An 18,536-nucleotide genomic window follows, 5' to 3' on the forward strand; every position below is an offset into this window, starting at 1 on the left:
CGCAATTGCCTTAATTCCTTTGTATTGTAGTGCGCCCAAACAACACGTAACCATCACAATTATTCAGCTGACCGAACTCAATATAGGTTAGACATGGTCTTATTTGGTATAGCCTAGGTAACGTAGACTAATTCGTTTAACATATCCAACCGTACGTCTACTTAATTTTTTTTTAGCACTATGCAGGAATAAAATGGCATCTACAGTGCCAGGATTCATGCAGGCGAGAGCGCCTGGCCTCTAAAATGCGCGCTCTCTAAAATGCCCCTGCTGCGCTGAAGGAGCGCTCACTTGCGGCACTTGTTGCTGGGACACATAGGAAGGATTCTCTTTATACATTTAACTTTGTATATATATTTCCGAATTTGTTCAACTGCCATCCGCCCGAAACTATTCAAAATCAATTTCTTTCGTCATTCATCCGCCCGACCCGCAGACTACCCACGGACACCGCGGGTGTGTCCGCAACTCTAGTATGTATGCATGTGTGTGTCCATAATATGTAATATGTATAATATTTACCATATTTTGGTCATTTTAAGCATTACAAGATCTTATTTTCCTGGGTGCATTTATTTCAGTGCCCATAGACACGCACTTCCTACTTCTAATAGCAACGCATTCCCTAATTCCGTCAACAAAGGCGAGTGTTCCCACATCAGTGAAAAAACTTGCATTTGCTAATCTTTTGTACAAAAAAGTAGGGCTGGGCAATATATCGCGGGTTTGTCTCTGTGCGATATAGAAAATGACTATATCGTGATATTTGAGTATACGTTCTCACGCAGTTGCTTTTAGCTGTGGGCATTACACTACAGGTGTTTCTCACTCTTTCTTGTCTCTCCTTCTCAATAAAACAAGCGTACCTTCTTACATACGTCACACATATGTATACGCCCTCGCGGAGCACAGAGGTAGCGACATGGGTAACATTAGCTGTGGTGCGAGTGGTAATACGAGACAAAGGTGCGAATCTGGTAACAAATGAAGGAAGAATTAATTCCCAAGAAAAACAGTCCATCGTCTGGCGGTGGTTTGGCTTCAAGCGGGAATATGTCGAACAGACAACCGTCATTTGTCAAGTGTGGGGCAAAAGCGTTGCTACAAAAAGTAGCATTACTGCTAATGTGTAGCATCATTTGAAAAGTCACCCGCTAGAGAATGAAGAGTGTTTGAAACTCCGCATGTCAACATCTCTGTTCGGTGCCACACCCACAAAATGCCCAAGCAACTAATTCCACATCAACACCGTATGAAAAAAATTGTCAACAACAGAAGGAGATAACGTCCGCAGTTTTTGATTGATTGATTGAAACTTTTATTAGTAGATTGCACAGTACAGTACATATTCCGTACAATTGACCACTAAATGGTAACACCCGAATAAGTTTTTCAACTTGTTTAAGTCGGGGTCCACGTTAATCAATTCATGGTAACCTACCACATAGCGAAGGACATACACTATTTGATTTCCTATTATGCAGCTCATTTTTATTTGACAGTTATTGAAATATCTTGTGTGACATCATGCACAAAAGTGCACTTTATTTATTTTAAACTATTGTAGTGGTGTTCTGTACAAAAAGTGCACTTTAATTTAGTGTTGTTTTGATATGTCATCTTAGTGACATCATGCACAAAAGTGCACTCATAGCTTGTTTTAAAATGTCTCTGACAATCATGAATGTTTGTGCCACTGCTTAATAACTGTTTAATAAATACACTTTTGCTCAATTGACTTAGTTGTGATTTCCCTCTCTGCATGAAAGTTCAAAATGAGCATATATTAATGCAGTATGAACAAGAATGTTTTAATGTAGACACATAGAATCATCATATTGCTATGATTATATGCATCAAGTGTTCATTCAAGGCTAAGGCAAAATATCGAGATATATATCGTGTATCGTGACATGGCCCAAAAATATCGAGATATTAAAAAAAGGCCATATCGCCCAGCCCTACAAGAGAGGATTCACAACCTTATCTTTTTGAAGCTGAATATACAGAGGATGAACTACTGCTTACAGAAGCTGAGCGAGCACGAAAAAAAAGGGAGAGCTTGGATAGACGGAAGCTGCGAAAGTCATGACTTTGTGGTGGAAATGTGAAGCTTGCTAAGCTACAGTGCGCCGACAGAAATGGAGTGCTGCTTGGTTGGTAGAGTGGCCGTGCCAGCAACTTGAGGGTTGCAGGTTCGATCCCCGCTTCCGCCATCCTAGTCACTGCCGTTGTGTCCTTGGGCAAGACACTTTACCCACCTGCTGCCAGTGCCACCCACACTGGTTTAAATGTAACTTAGATATTGGGTTTCACTATGTAAAGCGCTTTGAGTCACTAGAGAAAAGCGCTATATAAATATAATTCACTTCACTTCTACTGCAATGAGTGGCACACAATGCTTTTTATCTTTTTGTTTCTGGCCAGGAGGACACTGCTCAAAGAAATTGAATCACAACAAGACAAACAACTGCGAACAAACCCTGCAGTGGTATAATAATCCAATGGAAAGGTCACTATAATAAGAATTATAATACATGCAGCACTTCATGCTTGTTAGTTCAACTACATACACTGTCCAGCTAGCTGTGTACAAACAAAACAAACAATACTTTACAGATACTGTAATATGATTGCTCATGTTTTTCACTCAGTACATATCGCATTGTGTTGTCAGAAGCCATTCAGCTGCTGACGCACAACCTAGCTTACTTTTCGCTAATGCCATAGCAGTGTGAGTGTCTCTGTGAACAGGGCAATGTGTTACTGCGCTAGAAAAACCCTTCCTCAGTATTCGCTCTCACAATAACAATTGTTGTAACTTATGGGTTATATAGTTCATGTGTGATGATAATTCATAATTTGCATACTTGATTTAATTGCTGATAAATTCATGTATTATTATTTATAGTTAAAAATGAATTGATTTCATTTATACATGTATTTGATAGAGATGTCCGATAATGGCTTTTTTGCCGATATCAGATATTCCGATATTGTCCAACTCTTAATTACCGATTCCGATATCAACTGATACCGATATATACAGTCGTGGAATTAACACATTATTATGCCTAATTTTGTTGTGATGCCTCGCTGGATGCATTAAACAATGTATCAAGGTTTTCCAAAATAAATCAACTCAAGTTATGGAAAAAAATGCCAACATGGCACTGCCATATTTATTATTGAAGTCACAAAGTGCATTATTTTTTTTAACATGACTCAAAACAGCAGCTTGGAATTTGGGACATGCTCTCCCTGAGAGAGCATGAGGATGTTGAGGTAGGCGAGGTTGAGGTGTGGGGTTGGGTGGGGGTAGCGGGGGGTGTTTATTGTAGCGTACCGGAAGAGTTAGTGCTGCAAGGGGTTCTGGGTATTTGTTCTGTTGTGTTTATGCTGTGTTACGGTGCGGATGTTCTCCCGAAATGTGTTTGTCATTCTTCTTTGGTGTGGGTTCACAGTGTGGCGCATATTTGTAACAGTGTTAAAGTTGTTTATACGGTCACCCTCAGTGTGACCTGTATGGCTGTTGACCAAGTATGCATGGCATTCACTTGTGTGTGTGAAAAGCCATAGATATTATGTGATTGGGCCGGCACGCAAAGGCAGTGCCTTTAAGGTTTATTGGCGCTCTGTACTTCTCCCTACGTCCGTGTACCACTCCGCACAGCGGCCTTTTAAAAAGTCATACATTTTACTTTTTGAAACCGATACTGATAATTTCCAATATCACATTATAAAGCATTTATCAGCAATAATATCGGCAGTCCGATATTATCGGACATCTCCAGTATTTAATATTGATTATTCGAGAAACACTGACACTGAGTTGAGTTGTTTTCTACTTCATAGCCTAACAAAGGGTTAACTAAAAAACTGCATGTTCCACAATTCATTGCGGCAAACCGGATGTTAGAAAGACCGGGAGCAGGTGCATTGTGGTTGTTGAGATTGAGCATTACTTGCCTACGGGTGAATGAATGACCGACAGATGATAACAAGATAAAAAGATTGTTTTGTACCGTTTTGTATGCCCATTTTTTTCTTATATAAAGTACCACTTTATTTACACATTTCCGACGTCCTGTCCAATACTGTGATCGTAGTTAATCTACAACAATGTTGCTTAAGGGTGTAACGGTACACAAAAATGTCGGTTCGGTACGTACCTCGGTTTAGAGGTCACGGTTCGGTTAATTTTCGGTACAGTAAGAAAACAACAAAATATAAATTTTTTGGTTATTTATTTACCAAATTTGTAAACAATGGCTTTATCCTTTTAACATTGGGAACACTATAATACTTCTGTCCAAAAATAGAAGTAGCTCCGTGTGTGATGGATGTGAGCCACCACTAGGCTGATCAGTGCAACAGCAGGCAGTCATGAATGCTAAGCATAACAATAACATACATATACACACAGGGTCCATTGCCAGGGTTAATGCGGTCAACATATATCAAATAAAAACTAAATAAGATAAGGCTCAAAATGGTTTCTTAACAAAACCTTACATATAAAGTGCTTTTTTTGATTGATTGATTGAGACTTTTATTAGTAGATTGCACAGTACAGTACATATTCCGTACAATTGACCACTAAATGGTAACACCCGAATAAGTTTTTCAACTTGTTTAAGTCGGGGTCCACGTTATTCAACATTAAACTGCCTCAAGTTGTTGCTCAGATTAAATAAAATGACAAAACTTTTCTTCTACATATAAAAAGTGCAACAATAAACAGTTTCAAGTCAACTCAGCCTCAGATTAACTTTTCTTCCCCCCCAGCCTTTAACCCCGGTGACTTTCACTCAATCTTCATGTTTTTTGCCAGAAAAATCAGTTTATCCACATTGTCTGATGAAAGAAGAAGTGGGTCAAAATCTAGTTTTTAATGCAATATGGTCTTAAATCTGCTGCTTTAAAAACACCAACGGCATTTGTTATTGTTTTAGGCCTGCCTAAATCGCCGAGGAGAGGCTGCTTGAATGCAATGTTTGCACGGCGCTCGTCTTTCTCTTCGTTGAAGCGATGTTCACTTGGTGGTGGTGACGCTTCAAATGGGTTAGCATGTTTGACGTGTTGTCAGAAGCATGCCTTACCACTGCTGAACAATGTCGGCAAACAGCTTTAGCTTTGTTGTCGTAGCCCAGTCGCTGCTAGCATTCCGTGTGTTGCGCCTCGGTGTGCATTGTTTACACAACGTGCGGTACGCTACTTAATATGTCCGTGTGGAAACTCGTTCGGTACACCTCCGAACCGAACCCCCGTACCGAAATGATTCAATAGAAATACACGTACCGTTGCACCCTTAATGTCGCTACAACTTGGTTATTATGCAGGTTGCGGAACCTAAATGAAGTATTATTGCCAAGTTTTGGATGCATCTTTTGAGTAATTTAGAAGCAGAAAGGGTTAGCAGCATTGCTAGACACATCTTACGAGTGTTTAAAAAAACAAACAAAAAAAAAAAAACGGGTGTTCTTGTCTCTCATAAGGACTGTGAATACCGATACCGAAGTACATGTGAAACTACTTCCTTAACATAAATGACCGCCATAACCACAACACCAGGGGGAGCTCCACTAACCACGTTAAACCCAGATTCCGAAATAACAAAGGTCTTAACTCATTCTCTTTCTATGCCACATCAATATGGATTGCACTCCCAACAGGTGTAAAAGAAAGGGCATCTTTATCCTCCTTCAAAACCACACTAAAAGAACACCTCCAGGTAACTTCAACCCTAAACTAACACCCTCCCTTCCACATAATACCTCTTCGGACTATAAATAATCAAATGTAAACAAACAATCAAATGTAGACACTTTTTCTTATACTTTCTGATCTCTCTCTATGTCCACTACTTGCTATATATATCCTACCAAGTCAGTCCTACACTGTTTCAATATCCATTTCTCTGATGATGAAATTGTTGATGCGGATTGTTGATGTCTGAAGTGTTGATACCAACCAAACCTACCCCCCCCCCTCCATATCCCACACCCCGGATTGTAAATAATGTAAATAATTCAATGTATATACTCTGATGAGTATCTTGTGTGATGACTGTATTATGATGTTAGTATATATTTGATAGTATATATCTGTATCATGAATCAATTTAAGTGGACCCTGACTTAAACAAGTTGAAAAACTTATTCGGGTGTTACCATTTAGTGGTCAATTGTACGGAAAATGTACTTCACTGTGCAACCTACTAACAAAAGCTTCAATCAATCAATCAAAAATGATAGGCACAATTCTAAAAAAATAGCAGTTCCCCTGTAAGGCCCTATGAATAGTTAAATGGTCATGCAAGCACAGGACGCTTACCTCCTTCAGGCCGCTGAAGGGTCCCAAGGCTGAGACCGTGTTTCCCTGCACCATCACATAACAGTTGGTCAACAACTCCAAAGCCTGTGCAAGACACAGCACTTCATGTGAGACAGAGTTCAAAAATCAATTATTTGACAGACGTTAAAGTACCAATGATTGTCACACACACACACCATTTTTATAGTCTTTGGTATGAATCGGGCGGGGTTTGAACTCACAACCTACCGATCTCAGGGCGGACACTCTAACCACTAGGCCACTGAGTGGGTGTAGACGTGGGGGACTCACTTTGAGGGTGGATCCTTTGGGGCCGATGATACGCTGTCGTCGCTTCACGAACCTCTCCCTGTTCCTCACCAGGGTGCCTATCTTGATGATGTCACACGCGACGTCGTCCTGTAATATCCTTACAGCCTGGAGGCAGCGAGAATAATGCGTGCGTGAAGGAGGAGGAGAAGACGATATACTGCCTGTCAGCAAAGTGCACAGAATCCACCTGCTCAAATGGAACACTCCTGGCAAGAAGCTTAATGAGATCCCGGGCTCTGATGATGGCGTAGGGGTCGAAGGTTTTCTTTGTGGTGCAGACGCTCATGCTTCCCTCGATCACGTCAAGGGAGGATTTGATATTCTGAAACAAGACGACCAGCCTGAACGTTGGGACTCAACTTCACAAACTGACATAAAATAGTAGCTCAGGGTACTCACCACCTCTCCTAAGGCCTTCTCCACCAGCGGCCAACAATCTCTCAGGTAGGCTTCTCTGTATTTAGGGAACAGGGTGGCGAAGCTGCTCTCCTCCAACAAACCACGGGGATTGTCGTCCCTGGTGAAGGGTTGCTCTTTCCAGCCATCGGGGACGGTCAGGAGTTCGGCTTCGTCCACTGCGCGCAAAAAAACAACAACTTTGTGTATTGTTTGACATTAAGCCTCTATGTAGGAATATGTGTGTCTCTCTGCAGTGGTCACATGTTCACACGAACACAGAGTTTCAAAACCGCAAATCCAAGTGTAGTTTGAAAAGTGTCTATGTCTACACACAAACATATGCACCTACTGTCATGCACACTTTGTCCAATCAGAAGCCTGGAAGAAGCAGCCACAGCTGACTTGGTGGTAGGGCTTGGCGATATATCGAATATACTCGATATATCGCGGGTTTGTCTCTGCGCGATGTAGAAAATGACTATATCGTGATATTCGAGTATACGTTCTCACACAGTTGCTTTTAGCTGCGGGCATTACACTACATGCTCTTCTCACTCTTTCTTGTCTCTCCTTCTCAGAGAGACATAAAACAACGGGGGCCGTATGAGCAACCCGAGCACTGCTGGAGGGCCACATCGACAATATTTCAATTAAATTTTGCTCAATATTATTTTTGATATACCGTAAGATAAATAATAATAATAATAATAATTAATAATAATAATTTCATTTAACTTAACTTTATACAAAAGCAGATTGCTTTTGATGGTTTTATTTTTAACACTGTCTTACACAACACTTCCTGATGTATAATACAATGCAAAAATGTCAATTTCTGCACAGGGTTAATTTCTGTCACTTCATCCTGCATCCTCTTTAAAAGTCCAACATTTTTCCCCATCAGATTTGGACAACCATCTGTTGTCACACCTGCCACCTTGTCCCATTTCAGTCCTACCATGTCCAAACACGCATTTACCTATGTGAACAAGTCATTACCTGTGATTGTCCCTTTAATTGACTGCATGGCTGCCAGCTCCTCCATGATTTGAAAGTCTGCAGTTATCCCACGTAAGAAGATGAGCAGCTAGGCGGTTGTCACGTACATCGCAGCTCTCATCCAAAGCCAGCAAAAAACAGTCAAAGTCGGCCGTTCTGTTCTTCAGCTGAAGCTCCAGGTTTCCAGCGATGGTCTCAACCCGCCTCGTTACAGTGCGTCGGGAGAGTGACACGTTCTAAAATGCGCCCCTCTTCTCCGGGCATATCAGCGCAACAGAGTCCAATAAGCACTCCTTAATAAACTCTCCGTCAGAAAACGCCTTACTTTTTCTGGCGATTTTGTGAGAAATAACGAAAATTGCCCTGACGGCTGCATCTCTGGGGGTGTGAAATATGGCAAAAAGTCCTTGTTGGGTTTGCAGTTTTACCATCAACGCATCAACCTCCCTTGCGCGCTCTTCATCAGACAGATTACGGTATTTTTCCTCGTGCTTCATCGTGTAGTGGCGATTCAAATTATATTCTTTAAACACAGCAACCTGTGTACCACAAATTAAGCACACGGCTTTACCTTTAATTTCTGTAAAGAAATACTTGGCAGTCCATGTCTTGTTGGAAACACGGCATTCGTCATCAACTTTTCTTTTTTTAGCGTGAGCTGACATCTCGGTGGTAACTTGTCGCTGTGCACCTTCACTCACAGGTTACACCCGGACATACGTACATAAATAACAATTTTCAAAATAAAAGCAGCACAGTTGTATTGCACGCACGACATAGATTTTTTTTTAAATTTATTTTGTAATTTGTGATTGCCGCTGTTCACATTCACTCACCATCACACATGCGCATACGTCCACACAGAAGTAATACAAATAACGCTTTTCAAAACAAAAGCAGCACCGTTGTATTGCACACTCGACATAGATACTTTTTAAAATGTATTTTGTAATTTATGATTGGCCTCACGCGGGCCGGACAGGTACGCACAAAGGGCCGGATGTGGCCCGTGGGCCGCCAAATGCCCAGGTCTGCGCTAGAGAATGAAGAGTGCTTGAAACTCTGCATGTCAACATCTCCGGCCGGTGCCACACCCACAAAATGCACTGACCCAATTGAGCCTGGCGACTTCCATTTCCACCTTATGAAAAAAATAGTCAACAACAGAAGGAGATAACGTCCGCAGGAACCTACCACATAGCGAAGGACATACACTATTTGATTTCCTATAATGCAGCTCATTTTTATTTGACAGTTATTGAAATATCTTGTGTGACATCATGCACAAAAGTGCACTTTATTTGTTTTTTAAACTATTGTAGTGGCGTTCTGTACAAAAAGTGCACTTTAATTTAGTGTTGTTTTGATATGTCATCTTAGTGACGTCATGCACAAAAGTGCACTAATAGCTTGTTTTAAAATGTCTCTGACAATCTTGCACTTTCTGTTTTGGAAATGACATGAATGTTTGTGCCACTGCTTAATAACTGTTTAATAAATACACTTTTGCTAAATTGACTTTGTTGTGATTTCCCTCTCTGCATGAAAGTTTAAAATAAGCATACACTCACGCAGTATGAACAAGAATGTTTTAATGTAGACACAGAATCATCATACTCCTGTGATTATATGCATCAAGTGTTCGTTCAAGGCTAAGGCAAAATATCGAGATATATATCGTGTATCGTGACATGGCCTAAAAAAATCGAGATATTAATAAAAGTCCATATCGCCCAGCCCTAATTTGAAATGTGTTGTTACGAAACTGCATTGACTTTGTATGAAAGTACTACTGATAGTCACACACACACACTAGGTGTGGTGAAATTAACCTCTGCATTTGACCCATCCCCTTGTTCCACCCCCAGGGAGGTGAGGGGAGCAGTGAGCAGCAGCGGTGGCCGCGCTCGGGAATCATTTTGGTGATTTAACCCCCAATTCCAACCCCTGATGCTGAGTGCCAAGCAGGGAGGTTGAAGAAGTTGATCAGAAATTGGTGCATTTTCACTGTTTTAAAAAGTCCATAACTTTCTTAATATTTATCACAGGAAATGGCACTTATATCACTGGAATGTAAATCAATAAATTGGTAAAACTGTACACCTACCTACTTTAGGTACACTATTTTGCCAAAAATATTTGGCCACCTGCCTTGACTCACATATGAACTTGAAGTGCCATCCCATGGAATTGTCCAAAATGTTTTGGTATCCCCCCGCGACCACGAAAGGGACAAGCGGTAGAAAATGGATGGATGGATGGGTTTTGGTATTCTGGAGCATTCGAAGTTCCTTTCACTGGAACTAAGAGGCCAAGCCCAACTCCTGAATAACAACCCCATACCATAATTCCTCCTCCACCAAATTTCACACTCGGCACAATGCAGTCCGAAACGTAGCGTTCTCCTGGCAACCTCCAAACCCAGACTCGTACATCAGATTGCCAGATGGAAAAGCGTGATTCATCAGTCCAGAGAAGGCATCTCCACTGCTCTAGAGTCCAGTGGCGACTTGCTTTACACCACCGCATCAGACACTTTGCATTGGACTTGGTGATGTATGGCTTAGAAGCGGCTGCCCGGCCATGGAAACCCATTCCATGAAGCTCTCTGCGTACTGTACGTGGGCTAATTGGAAGGGCACATGAAGTTTGGAGCTCTGTAGCAACTGACTGTGCAGAAAGTCTTTGCACTATGCGCTTCAGCTTCCGCTGACCCCTCTCTGTCAGTTTACGTGGCCTACCACTTGGTGGCCGAGTTGCTGTTGTTTCCAAACTCTTCACTTTCCTTATAATAAAGTTGACTTTGGAATATTTAGGAGCGAGGAAATTTCACGACTGGAACTAAGGGGCCAAGCCCAACTCCTGAATAACAACCCAACACCATAATTCCTCCTCCACCAAATTTCACACGTGGCACAATGCAGTTGCACAGGGGGCATCCTATGACAGTTCCACGCTGGAAATCACGGAGAGCGGCCCATTCTTTCACAAATAATTGTAGAAACAGTCTCCATGCCTAAGTGCTTGATTTTATACAACGGCCCAAGTGATTAGGGCACCTGATTCTCATCATTTGGATGGGTGGCCAAATACTTTTGGCAATATGGTGTATGTGTTAAAAGTTAAAGTACCAATGATTGTCTCACACACACTAGGTCTGGCGAAATTATTCTCTGCATTTGACCCATCACCCTTGATCACCCCCCTGGGAGGTGAGGGGAGCAGTGAGCAGCAGCGGTGGCCGCGCCCGGGAATCATTTTTGTTGATTTAACCCCCAATTCGAACCCTTAGTTCAGTTTGGAACACAAAGCCTCTTAGTTAATATTACGCAGACTAACCTTGGCACATCTAAATGAACAAAAATGTATAAACTCTTATGTAATAACAGTAAAAATTAAAGTTTTTTTAATTTGATCACATGTTTACAAACGCGCTAAGTCAATTAGCTTTGATGCTAGTTCAAGCTTATAAACGAGCCAGAGTGTTAACAATGATTCTAAACATCAACCTGAGGGACCTCCGGGGTCCCCTTTTAACAATAAAGAGCGTGACGAGAGTAAATTACCATGTTTTTTGTCGTTACTGGACTTTCCGCCGGTTTTTACATCCCTCACGTTGTCCGTCGTGTCGCTGGACGCCATTTTTGTGAAGAAGCGGAAGTGACGCAACGACTTTGTTCTTCGTGTGTCTTCAAATGTTAGGCCAGGCGGAAACTACGGCCTGCTACCTTCAGACAGACGATGCAAAAAATTAAAAATAAAATAACTTTTCTGGAAACATCGACGCACTTGCTTTTCAGATATGTACAGATATTACCACGTGATGCTATTTTTTTTTTTTTTTTTTTTAAAACAAAAAGAGCAAATTGTGTAACGTAACAAAAAATAACACATTGAACTGCTGCCTTGAAATGTTGACGCTAATAACAGAAAGCTGACATGCAGGTATTTATTTCGTTTAAAAATATATATATACTATATGGTATTAGTTTTGAAAGTGAAAAAGTGGACATCCCCGCTTTAAATCCTATAAAATTATCATTATTGTCAAGTCATTTACACAAATGGGTGAGGGCCGACATCCGGGCAACTGAGCTACTTAGGTTCTTCGAGCCATAGCAACCAGACTGGCGTTGAAAACAAACCGTTGCCATTACTCTTTAATCTGTCGACCTACGCTGGTTAAACCCGTCATTCTGCCTCCAAAATGCCGAAAAACTGTGTTGTTTTTGGTTGTGCTAACCACAACTGGAAACATGGAAAACAAAGGTTGTATTTTGTTCTGCCAAAGCGTGATAAAAGCCCACAGAGACGAGACAAATGGCTCGCAGCTTTACACTGGGAAAACGAGGACGGTTCTCACTGGAGTCCCCCAAAGTCCCGGGTCGTGTGTTCGGATCACTTCGTTTCTGGTAAATATAAGGAACAAAAATCCACCTTCTTAACCACAGCTTGGCTATACGTCCGTGCTAATTTTGTACTTGTTGAATTTGTACCTTATAACGTTTGACAGCTGAAGTTGTTGTTGTACAAAAATAACATGCGGTATATACTATATAGTCTATAGCCTAGCTAGCTATTTTCGAAAACCGGACAACGAGAGGATACCAAAGGCAGCGTTAAGATGGACACCACCGGGAAAACGTAAGCCAGGGCGGCCAAAGAACACCTGGCGAAGAACAGTTGAAGGGGAGCTGAAAGAGATGAAGCTTACATGGGGCGAGGCACAGAGACGAGCACAGCAGCGAGATGAATGGCGTCGAGTCGTCGAAGCCTTATTTCCCATCCGGGAAAAAGAGGATTAAGTTAAGTAAGTAATATACTATATAGTCTATAGCCTAGCTAGCTATTTTCGAAAACCGGTTTCGTTTAAATTTGCACTTAACAGTTGGGTTTTTAAAAAATAATAAGCCCTATAATTTTCATGTTGCCATTCAATACATGTAGCCCTCAAATCTCTCAATATTTTATACACTAACACTTGATCTTGTTGTCGATAACTTCCGCGTCTCTTTCTTAGTAGCGCGCAGGCTAAGCTAACTAGCAAGCTAAGCTAAGCCTGAGAAGCTTTAAAGTTCACTGAGACGAGTCTGACGCAAATAATACATTTTCGTTTTTTCACACGATATGCGAATAAGTAAAAATGCGTAAATGAAGGATTTAACGCCGACTTCCAAGCCACAACGCTCGTTAAATGCTTTTTCTGTCAATGCTGTGTTCGCTGTGAGCTGGTTTGTTTTCAACGAATTCCCGGTTGCTAGGGGATTGGTAGGCGGAAGTGACGTAGGTCCGCCCTCACCCATTACATGCATAAACAGACTACGTCACTTCCTGTACACGCTATTTTTTTTAACGACCGCGCTTCTGTGACGTCACGTGTTATATGTAAATATTTCAGTAACATCTATAATTAAAAAGCATGCATAATAGGAAACAAGAACAACAATATAAGAAAATTAGCAATGGGTAGATAAAAAAAAAAAATCCATTATAAATTTCTCTCATTCACTCTCCTGTCATTGCACTGAATGACGCCAGGGGGCGCCACTGAGTCCCAGTAAATGAATATTAAATGTTCATTCTTCACAGCTGGCATTTCACTTACATCCTTACCTGCAGGTTAACATACAATGTACACTTTTACAATGGTCACTATGGTTAGTTGATGTAAATAAAGTCGAAAAAAAAGATGGATGACTTCGCTTTTTGTTGAATTGAGTGTTAAATTCAATGTTGGATGACAATGATGCTTCCAAGTCAAAACAACATTGATAGATATTTTAACACAATGTCGATAGCAATATTACTTTGATAGCAATATGTGGTTGTATATTAATAATGTATAATAATGGCACATCTTTAGCAAGTGTACAAAACCCAGAACCAGTGAAGTTGGCACGTTGTAGAATTCGTAAATAAAAACAGAATACAATGATTTGCAAATCCTTTTCAACTTATATTCAATTGAATAGACTGCAAAGACAAGATATGTAATGTTCACACTGAGAAAGTTAATTTTTTTTTGCAAATAATCATTAACTTAGAATTTAAAGGCCTACTGAAACCCACTACTACCGACCACGCAGTCTGATAGTTTATATATTAATGATGAAATATTAACATTGCAACACATGCCAATACGGCCGGGTTAACTTATAAAGTGCAATTTTAAACTTCCCAGGAAACTTCCGCTTGAAAACGTCGCGGTATGATGACGTATGCGCGTGACGTCACGAGGTCAAGGGAAGTGTTTGGACCCAATTCAAATACCTCTGTTTTCTTCGACAAAATTCCACAGTATTCTGGACATCTGTGTTGGTGAATCTTTTGCAATTTGTTTAATGAACAATGGAGACTGCAAATAAGAAAGTTGTAGGTGCGATCGGTGGAGCGGCGGACTACAGCAACACCAACACCAGGAGGTTGTGTTGTGTTTTGAGCAGGATAGCAGACGCACTACAGTGAGTACGCCCGCCGCCGCATCTAAGTTAGCTTCTGTTTTTTTTAGCTTCGCCAAGCTGAATATTATTAATCGTGTATTTACATGTTCATGGTTTAATAGTATTTTTGATCTTCTGTCTATCCATCCAGTCAGGGTTTTTTTAAATTTAGTTTCTATCTGCATTTGAGACTGCTATGCTATCACGTTGGCTACGTAGCTAGGTTAGCTTCTATTTTTTTTAGCTTCGAAAAGCTGAATATTATTAATCGTGTATTTACATGTTCATGGTTTAATAGTATTTTTGATCTTCTGTCTATCCATCCATTCAGGGTTTTTTTTAATTTAGTTTCTATCTGCATTTGAGACTGATGCTATCACGTTGGCTACGTAGCTAGGTTAGCTTCTATTTTTTTTAGCTTCGAAAAGCTGAATATTATTAATTGTGTATTTACATGTTCATGGTTTAATAGTATTTTTGATCTTCTGTCTATCCATCCAGTCAGGTTTTTTTTAAATTTAGTTTCTATCTGCATTTGAGACTGATGCTATCACGTTGGCTACGTTGCTAGGTTAGCTTCTATTTTTTTAGCTTCGCAAAGCTGAATATTATTAATCGTGTATTTACATGTTCATGGTTTAATAGTATTTTTGATCTTCTGTCTATCCATCCAGTCAGGGTTTTTATTTATTTAGTTTCTATCTGCATTTGAGACTGCTATGCTATCACGTTGGCTACGTTGCTAGGTTAGCTTCTATTTTTTTAGCTTCACAAAGCTGAATATTATTAATCGTGTATTTACATGTTCAGTCACTGTGAATGTCCATTTCGCGTTCTCGACTCTCATTTTCAAGAGGATATAGTATCTGAGGTGGTTTAAAATACAAATCTGTGATCTACAATAGAAAAAGGAGAGAGTGTGGAATCCAATGAGCCAGCTTGTACCTAAGTTACGGTCAGAGCGAAAAAAGATACGTCCATCACTGCCTCTCAAGTCCTTCACTGTAACGTTCCTCATCTACGAATCTTTCATCCTCGCTCAAATTAATGGGGTAATCGTCACTTTCTCGGTCCGAATCTCTCTCGCTCCATTGTAAACAATGGGGAATTGTGAGGAATACTAGCTCCTGTGACGTCACGCTACTTCCGGTACAGGCAAGGCTTTTTTTATCAGCGAGCAAAAGTTGCGAACTTTATCGTCGATTTTGACCTAAAAGGACTGGTCACATATATCATGCAAAGCAGGTCCGGTACGCACAATACGTGACGGAATGTGCTGGGGGCCTTGTGATTTCGCCTTGTCTCCGCTTCGTCTGCGTGCTGTCGTCTTATCTTCGTTGAGGTCCTTGAAGTCCTTGGCTGTTAGCGGGCTAAAACAAAGATAACATCTGCGGCTGAGGCCACCCCTCAGACAAGGAGTTTCGTCCTTGCACAGATACAAAAGTCTAACTTGAGCACAATAGCTAATAACTATAGCAACGGACTTTAAAGGCCTACTGAAACCCACTACTACCGACCACGCAGTCTGATAGTTTATATATCAATGATGAAATCTTAACATTATAACACATGCCAATACGGCCGGGTTAACTTATAAAGTGACATTTTAAATTTGCCGCTAAACTTCCGGTTCGAAACGCCTCTGAGGATGACGTATGCGTGTGACGTAGCCCGGCGAACACGGGTATGCCTTCCACATTGAAGCCGATACGAAAAAGCTCTATTTTCATTTCATAATTCCACAGTATTCTGGACATCTGTGTTCGTGAATCTGTTTCAATCATGTTCATTGCATTATGGAGAAGGAAGCCAAGCAAGCAAAGAAGAAAGTTGTCGGTGCGAAATGGACGTATTTTTCGAACGTAGTCAGCCACAACAGTACACAGCCGGCGCTTCTTTGTTTACATTCCCGAAAGATGCAGTCAAGATGGAAGAACTCGGATAACAGAGACTCTAACCAGGAGGACTTTTGATTTGGATACACAGACGCCTGTAGAGAACTGGGACAACACAGACTCTTACCAGGATTACTTTGATTTGGATGACAAAGACGCAGACGTGCTACTGTGAGTATGCAGCTTTGGCTTTTTTTTGCGTATGTACGTAACTTTTTTAAAATATATAAGCTTTATGAACCTTGGGTTAGGTGAACGGTCTTTTGGGCTGAGTGATTGTGTGTGTTGATCATGTGTTTGAATTGTATTGGCGTGTTCTATGGAGCTAGGAGCTAGCAGAGGAGCTAGGAGCTAGCATAACACGTACCGTACCGTAAGTGCGCGTCACGTACGTAACTTTTTAAAAATATATAAGCTTTATGAACCTTGGGTTAGGTGAACGGTCTTTTGGGCTGAGTGATTGTGTGTGTTGATCAGGTGTTTGAATTGTATTGGCGTGTTCTATGGAGCTAGGAGCTAGCAGAGGAGCTAGGAGCTAGCATAACAAACACGCAGGTGTTATTATGCAGGATTAATTTGTGGCATATTAAATATAAGCCTGGTTGTGTTGTGGCTAATAGAGTATATATATGTCTTGTGTTTATTTACTGTTGTAGTCATTCCCAGCTGAATATCAGGTACCGTGAGTATGCAGCCTTGGCTGCTAAACATTCGATAACTTGACCGTATGTGCGCGTCACGTACGTAACTTTTTAAAAATATATAAGCTTTATGAACCTTGGGTTAGGTAAACGGTCTTTTGGGCTGAGTGATTGTGTGTGTTGATCAGGTGTTTGAATTGTATTGGCGTGTTCTATGGAGCTAGGAGCTAGCAGAGGAGCTAGGAGCTAGCATAACAAACACGCAGGTGTTTTTATGCAGGATTAATTTGTGGCATATTAAATATAAGCCTGGTTGTGTTGTGGCTAATAGAGTATATATATGTCTTGTGTTTATTTACTGTTGTAGTCATTCCCAGCTGAATATCAGGTCACCCCCGGCTCTCACAGCATCTTCCCTATCTGAATAGCTTCAACTCCCCACTAGTCCTTCACTTGCACTTTACTCATCCACAAATCTTTCATCCTCGCTCAAATTAATGGGGAAATTGTCGCTTTCTCGGTCCGAATCTCTCTCACTTCATGCGGCCATCATTGTAAACAATAGGGAACTTTGCGTATATGTTCAACTGACTACGTCACGCTACTTCCGGTAGGTGCAAGCCTTTTTTTTATCAGATACCAAAAGTTGCAATCTTTATCGTCGTTGTTCTATACTAAATCCTTTCAGCAAAAATATGGCAATATCGCGAAATGATCAAGTATGACACATAGAATAGATCTGCTATCCCCGTTTAAATAAAAAAAATTCATTTCAGTAGGCCTTTAAGCATACTAAAGTTGGGTGGTAACATACACTACCGTTCAAAAGTTTGGGGTCACCCAAACAATTTTGTGGAATAGCCTTCATTTCTAAGAACAAGAATAGACTGTCGAGTTTCAGATGAAAGTTCTCTTTTTCTGGCAATTTTGAGCGTTTAATTGACCCCACAAATGTGATGCTCCAGAAACTCAATCTGCTCAAAGGAAGGTCAGTTTTGTAGCTTCTGTAACGAGCTAAACTGTTTTCAGATGTGTGAACATGATTGCACAAGGGTTTTCTAATCATCAATTAGCCTTCTGAGCCAATGAGCAAACACATTGTACCATTAGAACACTGGAGTGATAGTTGCTGGAAATGGGCCTCTATACACCTATGTAGATATTGCACCAAAAACCAGACATTTGCAGCTAGAATAGTCATTTACCACATTAGCAATGTATAGAGTGTATTTCTTTAAAGTTAAGACTAGTTTAAAGTTACCTTCATTGAAAAGTACAGTGCTTTTCCTTCAAAAATAAGGACATTTCAATGTGACCCCAAACTTTTGAACGGTAGTGTATATGCATGATTATTGTAACAATTTCCTATAGGCTTGAATGTGTGGTGCAAGTAGAGTTTGGATGCTACTTTGCATTCATGCTACAACCTAACCTGTAAAGCTCCTGTAATAGATGTCCTGGGAAATAACGCCAAGACAGTCTAACAGACTTGATCAAGTGTCCTCTACCGCCTT

At 40.7% G+C, this 18,536-nt stretch overlaps 1 protein-coding gene across 1 annotated transcript in view; it reads right to left on the reverse strand.

Annotated features, from left to right (window-relative positions):
• The window catches only part of krr1 (KRR1 small subunit processome component homolog), a 22,815-nt gene extending 11,074 nt beyond the window's left edge, over positions 1 to 11,741 (reverse strand). Inside the window, exons 1-5 of the mRNA XM_062067056.1 lie at positions 11,613 to 11,741; positions 7,048 to 7,223; positions 6,836 to 6,970; positions 6,628 to 6,753; positions 6,337 to 6,420 (exon numbers count right to left, since the gene is read on the reverse strand). Coding sequence (XP_061923040.1) covers positions 6,337 to 6,420; positions 6,628 to 6,753; positions 6,836 to 6,970; positions 7,048 to 7,223; positions 11,613 to 11,688 — 597 coding nt within the window. The 5' untranslated portion in view covers positions 11,689 to 11,741. The remainder of the gene's footprint in view (positions 1 to 6,336; positions 6,421 to 6,627; positions 6,754 to 6,835; positions 6,971 to 7,047; positions 7,224 to 11,612) is intronic.
• Positions 11,742 to 18,536: the final 6,795 nt, after the last annotated feature.

Source organism: Entelurus aequoreus, linkage group LG12, assembly GCF_033978785.1.
Source record: "Entelurus aequoreus isolate RoL-2023_Sb linkage group LG12, RoL_Eaeq_v1.1, whole genome shotgun sequence".
Classification (NCBI taxonomy): domain Eukaryota; kingdom Metazoa; phylum Chordata; class Actinopteri; order Syngnathiformes; family Syngnathidae; genus Entelurus; species Entelurus aequoreus.